General features: G+C 41.6%; 1 protein-coding gene across 1 annotated transcript; it reads left to right on the top strand.

The window, feature by feature from the left end:
• The first annotated feature begins 643 nt into the window (after positions 1 to 643).
• DSCC1 (DNA replication and sister chromatid cohesion 1) lies at positions 644 to 19,389 on the top strand. Its single transcript, XM_060115806.1, has 9 exons — positions 644 to 1,131; positions 3,923 to 4,091; positions 6,323 to 6,457; positions 8,602 to 8,692; positions 10,787 to 10,925; positions 11,381 to 11,433; positions 11,623 to 11,777; positions 14,240 to 14,388; positions 17,395 to 19,389. Exons 1-9 carry the CDS (start codon positions 953 to 955, stop codon positions 17,501 to 17,503), a joined length of 1,179 nt encoding a protein of 392 aa, XP_059971789.1. The 5' UTR covers positions 644 to 952; the 3' UTR covers positions 17,504 to 19,389.
• The last annotated feature ends 74 nt before the right edge of the window (positions 19,390 to 19,463 follow it).

Here is a 19,463-nt window from a genome sequence, read left to right as displayed (position 1 = left end):
TTCAGCACAGCCTAAGATCTAGCTTTGGTAGAAGATCTTATCTTGATGTATTAGAAGACACCTTAGAGAAAGCCGAGGGAGCACTTTACACATCATGTAGTGGTGAGTTTGTCTCCCCAGGACACTGCAGGGCCTTGCCTACCTCAGGAAGGTGCTTTCCTCCTGACACGGGGTCTCAGCCCCTCACCTGCCACCCAGCCCAGACTAGGTACTCAACGAATGGATGGATCTAGTCCGAGCCGTAGATTCCCAGATCCAAAGAAGTGAGATGTCCTGTGCAATTCTACCAGGACCTCACTCCGGGTCCAAGGTGTTTGCACAAGCTCGGTGCGGTATTTTTCGAGCCGTAATAGACTAGACTGGAATCAGACTTTACTACCTCCTGGCTGTACCACCTCGGGTAAGGAGCTTGCTTCCTCGTTTGCAGAACGGTATTTAAAAGGGTCCACTTCGCAGGGCTGTGGTGAAGGATTCATGAAATTATGCATGCAAAGTGCTTATTGCAAGACCCGCCACTGGCGGAAGACGCGACTATTTTGATGGCGAGGAAATGGGGGTATTGGCAGGAAACAGGGAGGGGAGGAAGGCAGCGGAAGCGGTGGCGGAAGGTTCCACGTGGCGCCCCGCGGGGTCGCAGCTCAGCTCCAGCCAGCTTCCGCCGAGAGCTCCCCGCGGAGGTCGGGTTTTCTTCCAGCGGCCGCTGCTCGGCCTGGGTGACCCAGCAGTCCTCGGCGGGGCACGAGTCCGGGAAGCTTTCGGACTCTCTCAGGGACGCCCCCGCAGCACGCTCCGCCCCGGAAACACGCCCCCAGCCGCCTAGGCGCGCTTTTAAAACAGGCTCTGTTTTACTTGTTTGTTTTGCCGGGTCGCGGCCGCCCGGGGAGCTTCATTCTACTGTCTTAAACCTGCGGCCCCTCGCGCACCGCGGGACCGCCCCCGACCCCGCGCAGAGATGAGGAGGACCCGCGACGAGGTGGACGCGACCCTGCAGATCGCCAAGCTGAACGCGGCCGAGCTGCTGCCCACCGTGCACTGCCTGGGCTTCGGCCCCGGGGCCAGCGCAGCCGCCGGCGACTTCTGCCTGCTCGAGTTGGAGCCCGCGCTGTGCCAGCAGCTTGAGGCAGGACACAGGTGAGCCGGGGCCGGGGCCTGCCGCCTCCAGCCTGGTGCCATCCACCTTCTGATTTTCCTGCGGGGAAACACAGGATGGGGAAACTGGGCCAGAGAGGTGCATTGATTTGACCAGGCCCCTCGCAGCAGGCCGGTGACCTGATCCCCAGCTGGCTGCGTTTTCCCGAGGAGTCCGCGCCGCTGTTAGTCCGTCCAGTTAGCTGGACTAGTCCGGCTGGTCTTGGAGGCCTCTGTCAGCGGAAACAAGTCAGGAAATAGAACCTTGGGGAAGGTTTGGAGATGTTAACAGTGGGGCTAGGCACTACACAGAACGCTTTGCCATTCTATCTTAAAGTCCAATGGTAATATCCAGTATTTATGGAGTTCCTCCTGCCTGCTACTTATATGTATTTTACTCAGTAGGTAGGACTGAGGGGGGATGAGTGTAAAGCTGTTTTTACAGACTTGGTAATTGTGGAAGGCCCTCAAAAAACAGCCTTGCTTGGGGTCACTCAGTGGAGTCGGAAGCTGTTTTCTAATTCTAGGTCAGCTACACGTTTGCTGCAAGACCGTGGGTTAAAAAACAGAGAAGTCCGTTCTCTCAACTTTGTGCAGTCCCTGGAAATGAGAGAAATGAGGAGTTAGGGGCTCTGGTTTAATTCTGTTCTGCTCTGTTGTTTCTCCAACATCTGTATTTTATTAGGTATAGTTTGTTCTCTTGTATGCTTTTTTTTTTTTTTTAGATGTTGGGGGTAGGAGTTTATTAACTTATTTTATTTATTTTTGCCGTGTTGGGTCTTCGTTTCTGTGGGGGGGACTTCTCTAGTTGTGGCAAGCGGGGGCCACTCTTCACTGCGGTACGCGAGCCTCACTATCGCGGCCTCTCCCGTTGCGGAGCACAGGCTCCAGACGCGCAGGCTCAGTAGTTGTGGCTCACGGGCCTAGTTGCTCCGCGGCATGTGGGATCCTCCGAGACCAGGGCTCGAACCCGTGTCCCCTGCGTTAGCAGGCAGATTCTCAACCACTGCGCCACCAGGGAAGCCCTCTTGTATGCTTTTTAAATTGAATCCTTCAGGCTTTCACTTTGCCTACTTAACTCATCTAACCGTGTTATAGTTAACTGGCTAGTCTTCAGATGCTAGCAATAACATATCTTTAAAGTAACTGAAGGAGAACGTCACTCATGGGTTTTCATCCCAGCTGAGCTGGCAGAAATTTGAGAAAAGACTTAAGGTGCGAGGACCCTTATAGTAGTTAATAGCTGGCAAAAACCAGAATGAAAATGTGTGTTTTAATTTTTTTTTTTTTTTTTGCAGAAGGAAGGGGTAGTTGTTTTAAACAAAATATTTGAAAGCAGGGATAGTGCCACGTGGAAATAAATGTTAAGAGTAGGTACTTGCGACTATTAAATGTTGTTAGCACCAAGAAGCTTTAAAAAAACCTTTTATTTTCACTTAAGGATTAGTTTAAAAAATATTTTCAGTCTTTTATTTCAGGTTTTTTTTATTATTTATTTAAAAGAAGTGAATTGTGTACAGGAGGTTTAAATACTTTATAGACAAGGAAAACTCCTAGGATCGACTCCTTTTTTGTCATCTCCGTTATCTTTATCATTTTTCTTCTTCCACGTCCTCACTTTTGTCCTTCCCCTCTTCCTTCTTCGTGCTTTTTTCCACCTGTGACCCTTTATCAGAGACATCATTTAGTCTAGTTTGTAAACATACCATTTTCATATTTTTCACTCAACATTGCAGCTTTCTTTTTTCAGGGTCCCGATTTCTTTGCAGCATAGGTGACGATTAGCCCAGGTTGTGCTCCTTTGATTGTTAGGGAATACTCAGGCCAAAACAAGGACAACTCTTGGGTGGGTACCAGGACCAGCAGCATGGCCATCATCTGGGAGTTTATTAGTAATGCAGAGTCCTAGGTCCCATCCCAGGCATACTGCATCCTGAGCTGCTTTTTTTTTTTTTTTTTTTTTTTTTGGTACGCGGGCCTCTCACTGTTGTGGCCTCTCCCGTTGCGGAGCACAGGCTCCGGATGCACAGGCTCAGCGGCCATGGCTCACGGGCCCAGCCGCTCCGCGGCACGTGCGATCCTCCCGGACCGGGGCACAAACCCATGTCCCCGGCATCGACAGGAGGACTCTCACCCACTGCGCCACCAGGGAAGCCCCCTGACCTGCTTTTTAACAAGGTTCCCTAACGTGCCTACACATAAGTTTGAGAAGTATTGCTTCAGTAATTTTAGAAAGTTGTGAAATCTTCACTGAAGCTTTTGGATGCTTTTCCCAGCAGTTTGCACAGAGATGCCACGTGGTAACATTTGGCCTCTTGGCCTCCTTGGATCTTTTTTTTTTTTTTTTTTTTTGCGGTATGCGGGCCTCTCACTGCCGTGGCCTCTCCCGTTGCGGAGCACAGGCTCCGGACGCGCAGGCCCAGCGGCCATGGCTCACGGGCCCAGCCGCTCCGCGGCACATGGGATCCTCCCAGACCCGGGCACGAACCCGTATCCCCTGCATCGGCAGGCGGACTCCCAACCACTGCGCCACCAGGGAGGCCCTCCTTGGATCTTTTTTGCCCATGTGGAATTATTTTTCCTTAGTGAGGCCACCGGCTGCCCCTCTGGGTCTCAACTGGCCCAGGCCTTGCTCTGTGGAGCTCATGGGAGGGCTGTGAGAGCAGGGGCCAGACACAGCCTTAAGACTTAGCTTTACATTCTAGAAGCCTAGAGGATTTTGGAACTGTTGATAATGAAGATGTCCATTGGTGTCTCAGTAAAGCAAGTATTTTCTTTTCCCACTTTCCTGCAGTCTTGTGATTCGTGGTGATAAGGATGAGATGGCCGTTCTGTGTAGTAAAGACAAAACATATGACTTGAAAATAGCAGACACTTCCAACATGTTGCTTTTTATTCCTGGTTGCAAAACTCCAGACCAGATGAAGATGGAAGAGACACACTGTAACGTTATTCACACTGAGGTACTGTCTTCTGTTTCCTGATTTATGTGAGAATGACAACACATTTGCTTATCTTGCATTTAATTAAAAACTCGAGGTGTGGGACTTCCCTGGCGGTCCAGTGGTTAAAATTCCGTGCTCCCAATACAGGGGGCAAGGGTTGGATCCCTGGTCGGGGGAACTAAGATCCTGCATGCCGCACAGCGTGGCCAAAAAACAAACAAACAAACTTGAGGTGTAAAATGTACAATCACAGAGAATCTGAAAAGTTCTCTAATGAAATTTGAAATTTCTCAGCATTATTTTTGTTTGTTTGGAGTCACGTAAAGTTGTCTTTATTATCCCAATCTGATTTAAGTCCCAGATAAGCTGACCATTTTCTGTAGTATAGAAAATTTGCTATTAGGTGACTCATTTTAAAAGTTTTACCATGGATAGGTTTTGAAAGGACTCCCTCAAACCATAACTAGTGCATTAGATGAGGCAGAGAAATGAAGAAATTTGTTTCTGAGGGAAGTGTGTTTTTCACCTTTGAAATTAGTTTAGTTCATTACTATTTATAGCCATGTATAACAAATTTTTAATTATTTTGGAGACTGCTGTTGGCAGATACCAAACCAAAGTCCCCATCCTGGCTAGATTGTTATACATATACAATCAAAGCACAGACCTTAATTCTATTAAACTTTAGGCCAGCTAGTTCCTAAAAATAGAATTGGAATAGAAATAAGGGAAAATACTGGGACATTTCAGTGATTCATATATGTTGCTAGAACAGAAGAACTGCCAGTAAATATTGTATTTTGTTTTTTGTAGGGTTGTGTCTTTCATTGTAATTAACTAGAAATATTGACAGTTCATCCTTTTGGAAAAGGTGTTATTTTTCTTGTAGCTGTTTTGTAGGTGCTTTGGGGAGGGTATAACAATACCTGTGAGTATCTTTGAGCTCTTCTTATGGGAATTCTGTGTTCTGAGACTGAGTAAAACTTAACAGAGCTCTACTAACCAGAGTTTTTAAATCTGTGGTTGCACTTTAGATGCCTAAAAAGGCTGGCTAAGGAATGCACGTGAGCAAAGCAGACTGGAGTTGATAAATGGTAGAGAATACCCAGTCTCAGGAGTAATAGGGAATGGGGGATCTAAGACAGATTAGAGCACACAAGCCCCAAGTAAGTGGATGGGCACTTCTTGGCCTTGTGGGAAAGCAGGCCCAGCATTGCCACATCTTCGGATTTCCTTTGTCCAAGTGAAGCTTAAAATTTAGATTTTGGGGGGCAACATCTTATTTTTCAATGTTGGCAACTAATGAAAACTCTATACTAAACCTCCCTTTTTCTCCCAACACAAAAGTACACACCAACATCTGTGCATTGGATACAGCCAGCAGGCTGCCAATTTGTGAACTGTGGATGAAATCAATCTTTGTGTTTTGGTCCTTAAACTTTTCTTAGATTCAGCAGCATCTCCATTTGGCTCTGGGCCTTGTCTTGTCAATCAAGGCTTCTACTAGTTTTAGAGTAGATGCATTCCCTGACCTTCCATGTTAGAGCTGGAAGGAGACAATCCATTTCTGCCTTTTTCCCTTCTTTCATGTGAAACAGTTATTGGGCACCTACTAAGCGCTAGACATTGGGCAAATCCTGGAGATACAGAGAGGGATAAGAAATATTTATCCAACATTTAGCCACTGTCACCTGGATTTCTTTAAGTGATAAGCCTCTCACTGTTTCACAAGTCCATAAGGAATTATTGCAATTCTAATTAGTGGGAAGTTCTTGTATTGAATAGGAGTCTTTCATCCTTAACATCATGAGCAACACAGAACAAGGGTTCCCCCCCTTCCCTTTATCATATATTGTTTGAAGACTGTGATAATGCTTTTTCTTTATTTTCTATTTGTCAGCCTAAAGATATTCTTCTGTGTTTCTACCTGGTTTGCAGAATTCTCACCATCCTGGTCATTCTTTTCTGGGCATACTCTAGTTTCCAGCGTATACTTGAGATATGGAGCTTAATTATCCATTCTCACTATGTTGGCAGTCTCTTCTAAACTGGGGATTGAAAAGATGGTACCTGAAGATACCCATCCATCTGCTTGAGGTGGCTGGATGGGGGCCTTCTCAACAGAAAGCAGAATACTTTGGCTCCCTTTTCTTGCTTCTTGTGGAGGGCGAGTGGGTTGGTTGAAATTTTATATGAAGTTTTCTTTTAGAATGGCCCCTAAATGATTATGATGTATTTGTAATTTCTAGATCTTTGGTTTTTCTAATAATTACTGGGAATTAAGAAGATGTAGACCTAAATTAAAGAAGCTAAAGAAACTTTTGATGGAAAATACCTATGAAGGACCTGACAGTGAAAAAGAAAAGGATTCAAATCACTCAAAAGTAAGACTAGTATTTTCATTTTTTAATTTGGAATTTAAAAAATAGAGCTATAGAGACACTTAATGCTGACTTTTTTTTAAAGTTCATATTATGAAAATTTCAAACATACCCCCAAACAGAAAGACCTCCATATATTCATCACTCTGTTGAACATCTGTCAATATTTTGTCAATCTCATTTATTCTGTCCGCCTGCTGCCTTCCACCTTTTTTGGTTTTTTTTCTTTTTCTGGAGTATTTTAAAGCAAGTCCTAGATATCATGGTGACATTTATGTAGCTGAAAGCTTCTCATGTCCCTAACTAAGAAATAATAGTTTTTTAGAGGTTAAAGTAATTTATTTAATTAAAAGTTATAATTAGGAGCTCTTGAGAAAAGACATTATGAAAATGGAAAGCCAGAATAGACTAATTCCTGGAAGTATGGAAAAATATTTATAAACCAGATAAAAAAATTTTAAGTTTTAAATGTAATTCAAAGTTATAGAACTCTACTGGTATCCTGAAGACCATATTTGTATTAGAAGTTTGACTGATTGATTGAATTTTTTTCTTTGTAACAGCTTTATTGAGATATAATTCATATACCAAGCAATTTACTCATTTTAAAGTATATAATTCAATGGTTTTTAGTACATTAACAGAGTTGTGCAGTCATCACAATGAAGTTTAGAATATTTTCACCACCCCCAAAAGAAACCCTGTACCCCTTAGCTGTTAATTTCTAATCCTACCTTTCCCTCCTTCTCTCTCCCACCTCAACCCTAGGCAGCCACTAATCTACTTTCTGTCTCTATTGATTTGCCTCTTCTGTGCCTTTCATATGAAAAGAATCAATAAGTGGCTTCTTCCGACAGGCTTTTGACTTAGCATGCTGTTTTCAAGGTTCATTCATGTTGTAGCATGCATCAGTAGTTCATTCCTTTTTATTGTTGAATAGTACCCCATCTTATGGATATACCATATTTTATTCATCCATTCATCAGTTGATGGACATTTGGGTAGTTTCTACTTTTTGGATATTATTGATTATTTGATAATTATGGATAACACTGTTGTGAACATTCATGTACAAGTTTCTAGGGAACCTACATTTTCATTTTTCTTACATACCTAAGAGTGAAATTGATGGGCCCTGTGCTTACTCTGTATAACCTTTTGGGGAACTCCCGGACTGTTTTCCAAAGTGGCTGCACTATTTGACATTTCCATTGTATGAGGGTTCCAGTTTCTCTACATCGTAGACAACAGTTGTTCCTATCTGTCTTTTCTGTATCCATCCTAATGGTATCACTGTGGTTTTGATGTGCATTTCCCTAATGACTAATGACTTGGAGCATCTTTTCATGTGCTTGTTGACTATTTCTGTATTTTTGGAGAATGCCTATATAGAAACCCCTTTGCCCAATTTTTAATTGGGTTATTTATCTATTTATTACTAAATTGTAGGAGAGTTTTTTATATAATCTAAATACAAGCTCCTTGACAGATATATGATATGCAAATATTTTCTCCTATTTTATGAATTGTCTTTTCTTGATTTTTTAAAATTGTGGTAAATAAACAGAACATAAAATTTACCACTTTAACCATTTTGACCTGTACAGCTCTGTGGCATTACATACACTCACATTGCTCTGCAGCCATCACCAGTACTCATCTACAGAAAACTTTCATCTTCCCAACCTGAAACTCTGTACCTATTAAACACTAACTCCCCAGTTTCCCCTGCCTCTCACCCTCCGGCAACCACTATTCCACTTTATGTCTCTGTGAATTTGTCTATGCCAAATCTCCCATGTAAGGGGAATCATACAGTATTTGTCCTTTTGTGTTGATGATGTTTTGAAATACACAAGTTTTCATTTTGATGAAGTCCACATTATCTGTCTTATCTTTTGTTGCTTGTGTTTTTGGCATCATATCTAAAACCATTGCCGCATCCAACATCACAAAGAGTCATCCTCTGTTTTCTTCTAAGAATCCACTGATTTTATGTAGTAATCATTACAGATTAACAAAAGAAATTAAACTAGGGTACCTTGCCTTAATCTCTTCTATGTATTTATTCAATAAGTCTAAAAACATCCTTTGGCCTAAAAATGTGCTTGCTTTTTTTTTTTTTTTTTCTTGTTTTCTTGTTTCAGTATACAACTGAAGATTTGCTTGATCAAATTCAGGCAAGTGAGGAAGAAATAATGGCCCAGTTACAAGTTCTAAATGCCTGTGAGATTGGAGGTAGCATGACTTACTATTATTAATAATGATGGAATTGGGCATCATATGAGAGACATTTTTGGACATCTTCACCTGTTTATTGCTGTTCCATGCTATTTATTTAACCTTCTTTTGGGCTCAGAGGTGATATTTGTATTTTGGGGTGTGGGGTAGAGACTACATGTGATCACCTTTACAGTCTCTGACCAGTGACTTTTTCCACTCCTTACAGGCCTTTTTCTTTGGACTGAGTGGTAATAGATGAACCATATTAGATCAGGAAAGGTCTTAGATATCAGGTAGTCTAATCCCTTCATTGTTTTCAATAGGTGAGGAAACTAAGGCCTAGGAAGGGAAACGGACCTGTCCAGGGTTCCATGTTGAGTTGGTGACAGAATAAGGCATAAAACCCAGGTACTTGAACTCCTGGTTCAGAATTAACTCACTGTATTTCCAAATTGCTTGGAAGATGTGTTTCTTCTTGTGATAACTCAACATACTTTTGAATGTGTTAAGTAGTTTATGTAAGAAACCTGTATAAAAGTTGCAGTGGTATGTGTCGGTCTCAGGGGTTGATGGAGAAGCCCAGTAGTATCTTGTATTTTGATTATCTCCTGGTCTGGAGTGGTAGAGTAGGAGCTTTTTTTTTTTCTGGCATCCGGGCCTGCAGTAACACTTGAGTAGATGTTTGTGTGCATTTTTCAGCCCTCGTTTTTTTTTTTTTTTTTTTTTTTTTGCGGTACGTGGGCCTCTCACTGCCGTGGCCTCTCCTGTTGCGGAGCACAGGCTCCAGATGCGCAGGCTCAGCGGCCATGGCTCACGGGCCCAGCCGCTCCGCGGCATGTGGGATCTTCCCGGACCGGGGCACAAACCCATGTCCCCTGCATCGACAGCCAGACTCTCAACCACTGCGCCACCAGGGAAGCCCTTCAGCCCTCTTAAGCTTGCCCAGAGAAGCAGCTTAATTCTGCACCCATGTGTTAGGAAGGAGGAAATTGGCATGGTTTGGTGGATGCACTCCTAAATCTTCCAAGCAAGATTAGCTTTTGTGAGACTGTAACTCTCAAATGTGGTGAATTCTGCTGAGCGAAGCAGCTGCAGATGACTTTAGAACTAACTGGAAACACTTATCTCTTTGTTGTGGTTCCTTGAGACACATTTGGTCCTAAGCATGGGGCATAAAGTTTCTAATTGTGGATGCCTGCTGCTAATTACTATGGTATAAGGGGGGTACCATGAATGTTAAGGTTAAAAAAAAAAAAAAAAGAAGAACCAATGGGCTTAATGCAGCCCTCTGTATTATTCACTTATTGCATGGGAATGGATAACATTTTGGGGGTATGTGTGTGTGGGGATGCAAAGATTATTTTTTCCTAGTTTTCTTTTTCAGTTTTACATCACGCATTCCATTTTTTAACGTTGCCTTTATTTTTTCAGAGTAAGAATAGGAACATTCTCCCTTGGTGTGAGTGTACTTGATTTGGTGCGTGTGTATGTGATTTGTTTCTCTAGGGGTGGTGGTAGTGCCTTTGGTTATAAGACAGCATTTCATAGTCTTTCACAGGAATAGGGAAACGTATCTTGAGGCTCAGCTTTTATTTTGCCACTGGTCCACATTGTACTTCTGAGTCTGTTATCTCTTACATGAGCTAGACTTCTTTATGAGCATGAGAACACCTCTCCAAGATAGCTGAGATGAGGGTTGTAACCATGGCAGTGCTCCATAGCAGAGATCACTGTGTGGGATATCCAACCTATGACCTTCACCTCATTTGTATGACGTTCTAATGAAATGACTGTACCAGCTACAGGTTTCCACATTTCCATTTAGAACGACAAGATTATTGTGAGATAATTGAGTATTAAAGCACTTGAAAAAAAATCAAAACGTTAGTCATATGAAAAGTACTCTTTAAAAACCATCTGATCTCCCATAAGACACAATTTGTAATGATCAGGAAACAAGCATAAACAGAATCATTGTTTACAAAGAAAGCTAAGACTTTTCATGTCTCTTTTTTGCAGTGGGCAAGAGTTTACTGCTGCTTTATCAGTCTATCAGCCAATTCATTTGTTTAAAATGTCCTTTGGTAAATATAACTTTGGAATTTGTAGGTTATTGGAGGATTCTTGAATTTGATTATGAGATGAAACTTCTGAATCACATAACTCAGCTTGTGGATTCTGAATCTTGGTCTTTTAGTAAAGTTCCCTTGAATACATGCCTTCAGGAACTTGGACCATTAGAGACAGAGTAAGTATGTTATTCATTGTCCTTCCAGATTTCCTTAAGGGGAAGAAAATTATTTTCAGGGTAAGACTAAACCCAGGGCATAGACTATTTATATTTTGATATCTTATAGAAATCTAAAGAATATACAACCAAGAAGGACTTGGGAATTTTGGTCATTGGGGTGAATAAATGTGTATCTTTTTTTTCTCTGCCATAAAAAATATAAAGGAATAATTTAAGCTATTTTATAATAAAGGTATGCTCATATAATTTGTGTAAAAATATTTAGCATGGGACCTGGTATATAGTAACTTTCCAGTGTATTTTAGTTAGTTTCTAATGTAAAGTTTTATACTTGGCAACCAAAATCCTTTAGTTATTTCAAATTTATCTTAGTTTCTAGTTAGCAATGGTGTTTAAAAGATAATGTATAAATATATGAAAAACTTTTCAAATAAGTGTTTAAAATTTTTCAGGGAGATGATCGGACACTGTCTTAAATGTTATGGAAAGAAATATACAGAGGAAGGTAAGATTGGGAAAGTATTTTAACGGGTATTTTAACTCTTATGTGTTAAAATTGGTATGCCTTTTTCAAATGTCTTCCTGTTAAAAATAAGAACTCCATAGGGTGATGGGAGATGAGTTGTGTATAAAAATGAGTAGTATAATTAATTGTCAGAGGACCATGTGAAACTCTCTGATACACTTTCCTTAGGTGAAGTTTATTTTGAATTGAGTGCAGATAAAATATGCAGAGCTACAGCACAAATGCTACTTCAGAATGCCGTGAAATTCAATCTCGCTGAGTTTCAGGAAGTGTGGCAACAGAGTGTTCCTGAAGGAGTGATAACTAGGCTCGATCAGCTTAAGGTAAGGCGGCGACGGTGATGACCTCCATAACTCAGCAGGTGATTACCTCCATAGCTCAGCAGGTGGTTACCTCCATAGCTCAGCAGGTTACTAGGTGAAGTGAAGCCTGTATTGGAACTGAATTTGGAGCCTGTTTATTTTCCTAACCCCCCATTAGGAGTGCATTCTACATCACAAAAATCCTTTAAAAAACCCCCAAAATCCCACTTGATTGAAGTGTAATTTACATATCACAGTTCACCCTTTTGAAAAGGGTGATTTGTAGTAAATTTAATGAGTTACCAGCCACCACAGTCTAGTTTTAGAACATTTGTCAACTCAGTGACATCACTCAGGCCCATTTACAGTTAATCCTGGTTCCCACCTGGTGTATCTCATTTTGTTCCTTTTTTCACCATTTCCATCAGCATTGTCTTAGCTGAAACCATCATGTTTGGCTCACAATAGCATCCTTAAGCGGGCCTTCTGTACTTTTAACTGCCCACCTCCAATCCTTTCTCTGCGGTGCTACTAAAATGATCTTTCAAAAATGTCCGTCAGATTAGATGAACTTCTTGCTTAAATCACTTTAATGATTTCCCGTTGCATTTAAGATATAAAATCCAGAGTATTATAATATAAAATAATATTTTACAATATAAAATATGTAAAATCTTGGTCTACAAGGCCCTTCATACCATCCTCTGTAAGCTTCATCTCTTGATACTTTCTCTCCTGTCCACTGCATACCAGCCTTCTTTAAGATTTTTAAGATCATCAAGCTCTTTCCTACCTTAGGACTTTTACACAAAGCTTTTTGTTCTAGAATAAACTTCTCCCCAGTGTCACCTGGCCACCTCCTACACATCTTTGAGTCACTTCATCAAGGAGGCCTTCCTTTACTCTAAAAAAAATACTTCCTGTTTTACTCTCCATGGCACCCTGGATTTCTCCTTCATGGTATTCTCACTCAGCTTCAGAAAAATGTTTTATTATGTGGTTCCCTGCTCTCTACTTTAAGAGAATTTTTTTCACTGTTGCTTGCCAATATATAGCATACTGCCTGGCATGTAGTATATGCTCAATGAGAATTTATTAAATAAGTGAAAGTATTTGCTCAATATTTACAGAGTTCCTTTTATGTCTAAACTTACCTTGCTAGATGCTGAGCAGAAAACGTCACACAAGGTGCCATCCAGGTCCTCAGCCTGGGGTCCGGCAATGGGGGTGCACATTACATGTATATATCTCTTCTGACAACGTTGAGTGATCTGTGCCATGGGCAGAGCATGCACAAGATGTTATGGGAGCAAATGAAAGGGCTTATCCATCTGACTGGTCAATCAGGGATGATTTTCTGAAGGAATGAATGTTTTAGCTGCCAAGTATGAAAGGATCATGTGTTACTCTAGACGGAAGGGCAGAGACAAGGTTCCAGGAGAGACAAGGTTCCAGGAGAGCATGGAGGGATAAAAATTGGGACACACAGTAGGGATGCATGACTGGAGAGAAGGGTGCTGGTGAGTTGGTGAATGACACTATGGACTGTGCTAAGGAATCTCAACTCTATCTAGAAAGCTCTTTGGGGCCATAGAGTGGCATCAGTTAGAAATGCTACCTGATGAGTTTTGCCTTTTGGAAAGAACACTATGAGAGTAATGAGGATGGGTTGATGGAAGGTTGGCTAGATTATGAAAAATTTAGGTTTCCAACACTTTACTCCTAACTCAGAGAGTATGGGCCAAAGAAATAGGTGATGGGGAAAGGACAGAGAAATGTTAAGGCCTTAAAATCTATATGATTTAGTGACCACTTAGATGTGGGGTTTGAATAATGGAATCTAGGATGATGCCTTGGTTTCCTAGGATTAGCAGGATGAGAACAGGTTTGGATGACAAACACAATGAGTGCATATATAGGTTTGGATATAGAGGTCTGGTGCTTGGAAGAGGGCTTTGAGTTGAAGATACTTGCTGATGACTGTAATATTTGTAAGTAAGTGGTGTTGAAGTCACGGGTTTAGAGAGGTTACCTAGGACAGTGACGGTGAAACAAGTAGAGGGATGGGGTAGGGGGCCAGGGAACTACAACATCAAGTTAGGAGAAAAATAATGAGATCGTGATGCAGGCTTAAAGGCTTAGAGGAAGGAGTGATCAACACTAACAAAATAAACGGGTCTAGCGAGATGAATCCAAGAAAAGGGCCCACTGGATTTGGCAACGACAGGTCATCAGTGACCTTTAGAACTAGAACCATCTCAATAAATTGGTGGTAGTAAAAGCCAGATTACAGAAGGGAAAGTTAAGTCACTGCTTAGAGGAGCTCTTTTATGAAAAGGGCTATTGTAAGTTTCTGGGTAGTTTGTGTAAGTTTCATGTGGATGATGTTTTAAATACCTTGGGCTAAGCTAAACGTAAGGTAAATGAGTCATTTTTAAACATCAGACCATTACTTGAACTGTCCTTTTTCTCATTTCTTATAGGGTTTAGCCTTGGTGGATAGACACTCAAGACCAGAAACCATATTTTTGCTGAAAGTAGATGATTTGCCTGAGGATAATCAGGAACGTTTTAATAGTCTATTCTCTCTGAGGGAGAAGTGGACAGAAGAAGATATTGCTCCATATATTGAGTAAGTAATTTCTTACAAATGGATTTTGACTGTTCTTCTTATGATGAGTGGCATAGGGTTTTAGATTTTCAGATTTTTTTTTTTTTTGAGTATTCCTGGAAGACACTGCTTCCTTCCAAACTTTCTCTAGTGGTGGCTGTCTTCTCTATCATTCTTCACAACTACTGATCTGGGAGGTGGGGTATGTGTCATCTCTCTTCCTTACTACTGCTTCTAGAATCACTTCTTTGCTCTTCTCCTTGCAAACTGCAGCTCATAGAGGGACAGTCAACTGTATACCCTCCTATGACTCTAAGGCAAGCACCCCTCTCTGATGGCCACCTTCTTTCTTTCCCACTCCCTTCCTTTAACGTTCTGGTAGAAGCCAGACTGTGGAAGAACAAGTTAGCCCTGAAGCCACTGCTTGTAGAACCAACCTCAAAGCCACTAATAAACACTACCACTTCCTCTCTGCATCTCCCACCTCTCAGGGCCTCTCTCTTCTCTTTCCCTGGCTTGCTTTCCAGGGTCAGTCTTTCTAACTCTTCCTGTACCCGTTCTACTCCTTGCACCCTATCTCTGTGTCCTGTCATACTTCATTGGCAAACATCTTCAAAGATTAAACCCAACTTCCTGTTTACTCTGTACCTGCACCAGGGCAGCTGAAATTTCCTGGAGAGAAATGACACAGTGTGGCTTGCTAGTCTCACTTAAAAACTTAAGTGGTAATTAGCAGGGCCCCTGGCAAGGCACCATTTCCTCATGAAACTTTTCAACCATTGGAACTTACTTTACATCTTCTTTTCTCTTTTCATACCAGCAATACCCCGTTACCTCTTCATCCTAAGCTTATGACCGTATTTTCTTTTTTTGGCTACATTGGGTCTTCATTGCTGCACGTGGGCTTTCTCTAGTTGAGGCGATCAGGGTCTCCTCTTCATTGCCGTGTGCGGGCTTCTCATTGCGGTGTCTTGCCTTGTTGCAGTTGCAGAGCACAGGCTATAGGCGCACGGGCTTTAGTAGTTGTGGCGCATGGTCTCAGTAGTTGTGGCTCGCGCTTTAGAACGCAGGCTCAGTAGTTGTGGCGCACGGCTTAGTTGCTCCGCGGCATGTGGGATCTTCCTAGACCAGAGCTTGAACCTGTGTACCCAGCATTGGCAGGCAGATTCTTAACCACTCTACCACCAGGGAAGCCCACAACCATATTTCTTGAGAAAACAGAAGCAGGCAAGACAAGAACTACCTCCTTTCCCATGGCCCAGTCTGCCAGCCTCCTGTGTGTGCGCACACTTGCTCTGCCGTCCATCCTGTGCGATGCATGAACTGTCCTTGCTCCTAAGGCCAACCCTCCTTCTGCACTAGATCCATCCCCTCTGGCCTTGTTAAAAGGATCCTCTAGTTGTCCCTTCCCGTGTCGTGTTCTCAGTGTCTCCCACCAACTGGATTATGGCCGGCAACACATGTAGTGCTGTGAACAGTATTCTGTAGTACTGTTCATCTTAAAAAAAAAAAATAACAGTCTGTGGAACCCCACGTCCTCTGCTCTCCTTCACAAGAAAGCTCCCTTTAAAAGTCTGTGTACTCCCTCTCTGCTTCTTTGTCTCCCATTCTTTCCTTAACCCAATGACAGATCCTTAACCCAATGGCATCTTTCTTTTTTACATTCAGTGGTCAATTGTCTGTCCTTGTTTACTTGGTCTCTTAACACTATTTGACGCAGTGGACCACTTCCTACTTGAAACACACCAGCCTTCTCCTTTCTCCCCCAAGGCAGCTCCTTTTCCATCTCTTGCTGATGTCTCCTTGTTTTCCCAATCTTTAAATGTCGGAGTGCTCTAGCATTCTATTATTGGCCATCTTCTCTTCATTTTGTATTTTTTCTTTTGGTGCCCTCATGTAAGCCCAGTGACTTCCTAATTTTATCTTCATACTTGACCATTTTCCTGAGCTCCAGATTCTTACATCTAGTTACCTAATCTAAATTTCTGCTTGGATATCTAATAGGAATTTCAAACATGCTCATAATGGAACTGTTGATTCCCCCTGTCCTAACCCCATCACCCTCATCTCAGCTACCAGCACTACCATTAATCCAGTTACCCAAGCAAAACGTCTAGAAATCTTCCTTGTCTTTTTTTCTCTTGCCCCGTTTCAAACTGTGAGCGAAACCTGATGGATCATCTCATACCTGCCTCTGATTGGTCTCCCTCTTTTAGTTTTTGCTCCCTTCTCCTCTCCCCTCCTTTTAAACTTCTGGAAAATTTTAAACATTCAAAAGTAACAGTAAAATATAAGGAACCCTCCATGTACTTACTACCTAGCTTCCATAATCATCAACTCATTGCCTCCATTATTTAAAACTTAGATCACATTATGCTTTTCTAAGAAACCCTCCACTGGCTTCCCATTATATGTACAATTAAATTACAACTCCCTCTCATGTTCTTCAAGGCCCTGTGTGATCTTCCCTTGATCCCTTCCCCGGCTCAGGTCCTCCCATATCTTCCCTTCCCTCATGATGTTCCAGTCAAAGTCTTCTCTCCTTTGAGGTACAGAAGAGGAAGCTAAAATTCAGGTAGGGTAGGTAACCTAGATAAGCTCACACAGGTAGCCTGGTATCCAGGTTCTCTGAGTCTAGACCCCACTGTATCACATTGCTTTTATGTCTGATTTGGAAGCCTGTGTGATATAATGGAAAAAATACAGACTTTGGAGACCTACAGAGCCGGCTGCAAAATTTGGCTCCATCCTTTACCACCTGAACCTGTTTCCTTATATCTAACATGGGGTTAAATTATACATTACTTTTACTGTGAAGGTTGGAGGTAATACATACATGTGATGTACCTCGTTCAGTTATGGCTTAGTAATCTCTCCCTACCCTATCTCTCCCACAAATACACACCCTTATGTTTGTTGGAAAGATGGATTTGGGGGAGAGAGATATAAATAGCTAGTGCTGTGAAAATTGTGTTATGTTCCCTAGAATATTTATGATGTTCATTAATTTTTTTACTGTTCCCACAGAGATTTGTGTGGAGAGAAACAAACCATTGGTGCATTACTCACTAAATATTCTCGATCTTCGATTCAGAATGGTGTTAAAGTTTATAACTCAAGAAGACCCATTTCTTAAAAAGAACAACAGTCTTGTCTTTGCGACTAAAGTTGCTTTGTAAAGTTGCTGGTTATAAGAAAACTTTTTATGTACTTGTATTCCAGCCTTTTAAAAACCTAATTCTTTGAGGCATTTTTCTCCTCATCTTAAGCATTTTAAAACTACTGCTCTTTTTTTTTCTTAAACGTAATAGGGTATTTTATATCTTTCAGGTTATATTTGTATTATGTACACAGTGAAAACAAGGACAAAAGAAAGTGTTATTTCCTATATTTAGTGTCTCAGTAGTCTTTGTGGGTTTATTTATAGAATAACAGTTTTGCTTTTTTTATATTTAAAACTGCATTTCTTTAATTAGGATTTGCCATTCTAATTATTAATAAATTTAGAAGTTTTCAGAGAGCTAAATAGTTTCCTAGAAGAGAATTATTTATTCACTTAAATGTCATTTCTCAAGTCAGTTCCCCTCTACTTTTGACTTTCCACCAAAACAGGAAGTCACGTGATGCTATATCATTTATCTAAATTAGTTGTTTATATTGATGAAATTGGCTTGACAGTTGCTCCTGTTCACCTGGCTGATGTAGATACGATTTCAGAGAGACAGCAGTGAGCGGTTCTAAAGAGAGATCTTAGTTCCCTGCCCAGGAGTTGAACCTGGGTAGCCTGGATGAAAACCAGGGATCCTAGCCGCTAGTCCACCAGGGGCTAGAGGCGAGAAGCAAAGTTCCCCTGGCTCTTGCCCGGTTTGAAAGCAAGAATGTTTCTAGAAGGCAAAAACTGTAAAAACAGGTACAAAGTTTATTATTAGAGACATGGCACAAGTGGGAGAGCACACAGAGAAACAGATTGTTTAAGACAGAAGCAAGGCAGAAACACACACCCAGAGAGAAAGGGTGTGGGCGTCGTCCTCCCTACTGAGGAGGAGCCCAGTAAAGAGGTGATTTAAATCACTTACATAAGACAGTTTTTCCGGGTCTTTGTTTATCTTTGGACAATTATCTTGTTTCTTTTCCCACATCTGACCTGTTCTAGGACACTCCCTAACATGCGTGCCCAACTTTTTGCTAAGGTGGATTCCACCGCAGAGGCTTGTGGGGATGTGTCCACACTCATGGGTGGCACCCCTCTCTTTTTTGACGTCCAAGGAGCCTTCCTGTGCCTGTGCAGTCAGGGAAATTTTCTTGACCTCAGGAGTGGTCATCTTATCTCTTTACATCAGCAGAAGTCAGCTTCTGCCACTAGCTTTATCCTTGGAGTATAGGGGGGAAAACAAAGCTTCAATTTTACTTCACTTGACAGACACCAGGTGTCCAGCCCAGGGACCCATCTACTTCCCACCTGAGATATGCACTCTGGGATGAAAGTTTGCGTACTTCCTCTCTGCTTCTTCGTCTCCCATTCTTTCCTTAACCCAGTGACCTCTCTTTAATCCAGTTTCATCTATCTCCCTAAATATCCCCCCATCTTCCATGCAAAATGGTGTTAAAGTTTATAATTCAAGAAGACCCATTTCAATACTAATCCTAAATGAAGAATGCTAACAGTAGTTTATAATGCTATAATAAAGGATACTGACACAGGTAATACTCGAAAACTACAAGTAATCTCTGGCTGGTTTTGGAATGCTTGATAAAGTTCCTTTACATCTTTATTTTCCTAGTGTGTTTTCGTTTAGAACAAAGTTCAAATTAATTTTAACTTAGCTAATGAACTTGTCACCAAGACAGTTGGAAGGGGTAGGCCAAGGTTAAATCTAGTCCGAAGTTAATTTTTTTTTGTAACCGCACAATCCACAATTAACCAAGATTTAACTGTTATTGGAATTTACAACTGTTTTATTCTCATGCATAAAATGCAAATACGATGGCTTCAAAATATTTGTCCGGTGTTTCAATAAATTCTGCATCTATATAATCCACTAATTTTATTTGTTTTTTTTCAATAAACACTGAGGCAGGGGTGCCTAGTGAGGACT

The sequence above is a fragment of the Mesoplodon densirostris genome, chromosome 13 (assembly GCF_025265405.1).
Source record: "Mesoplodon densirostris isolate mMesDen1 chromosome 13, mMesDen1 primary haplotype, whole genome shotgun sequence".
Taxonomy (NCBI): domain Eukaryota; kingdom Metazoa; phylum Chordata; class Mammalia; order Artiodactyla; family Ziphiidae; genus Mesoplodon; species Mesoplodon densirostris.
This window is presented reverse-complemented; position numbering and strand designations above follow the sequence as displayed.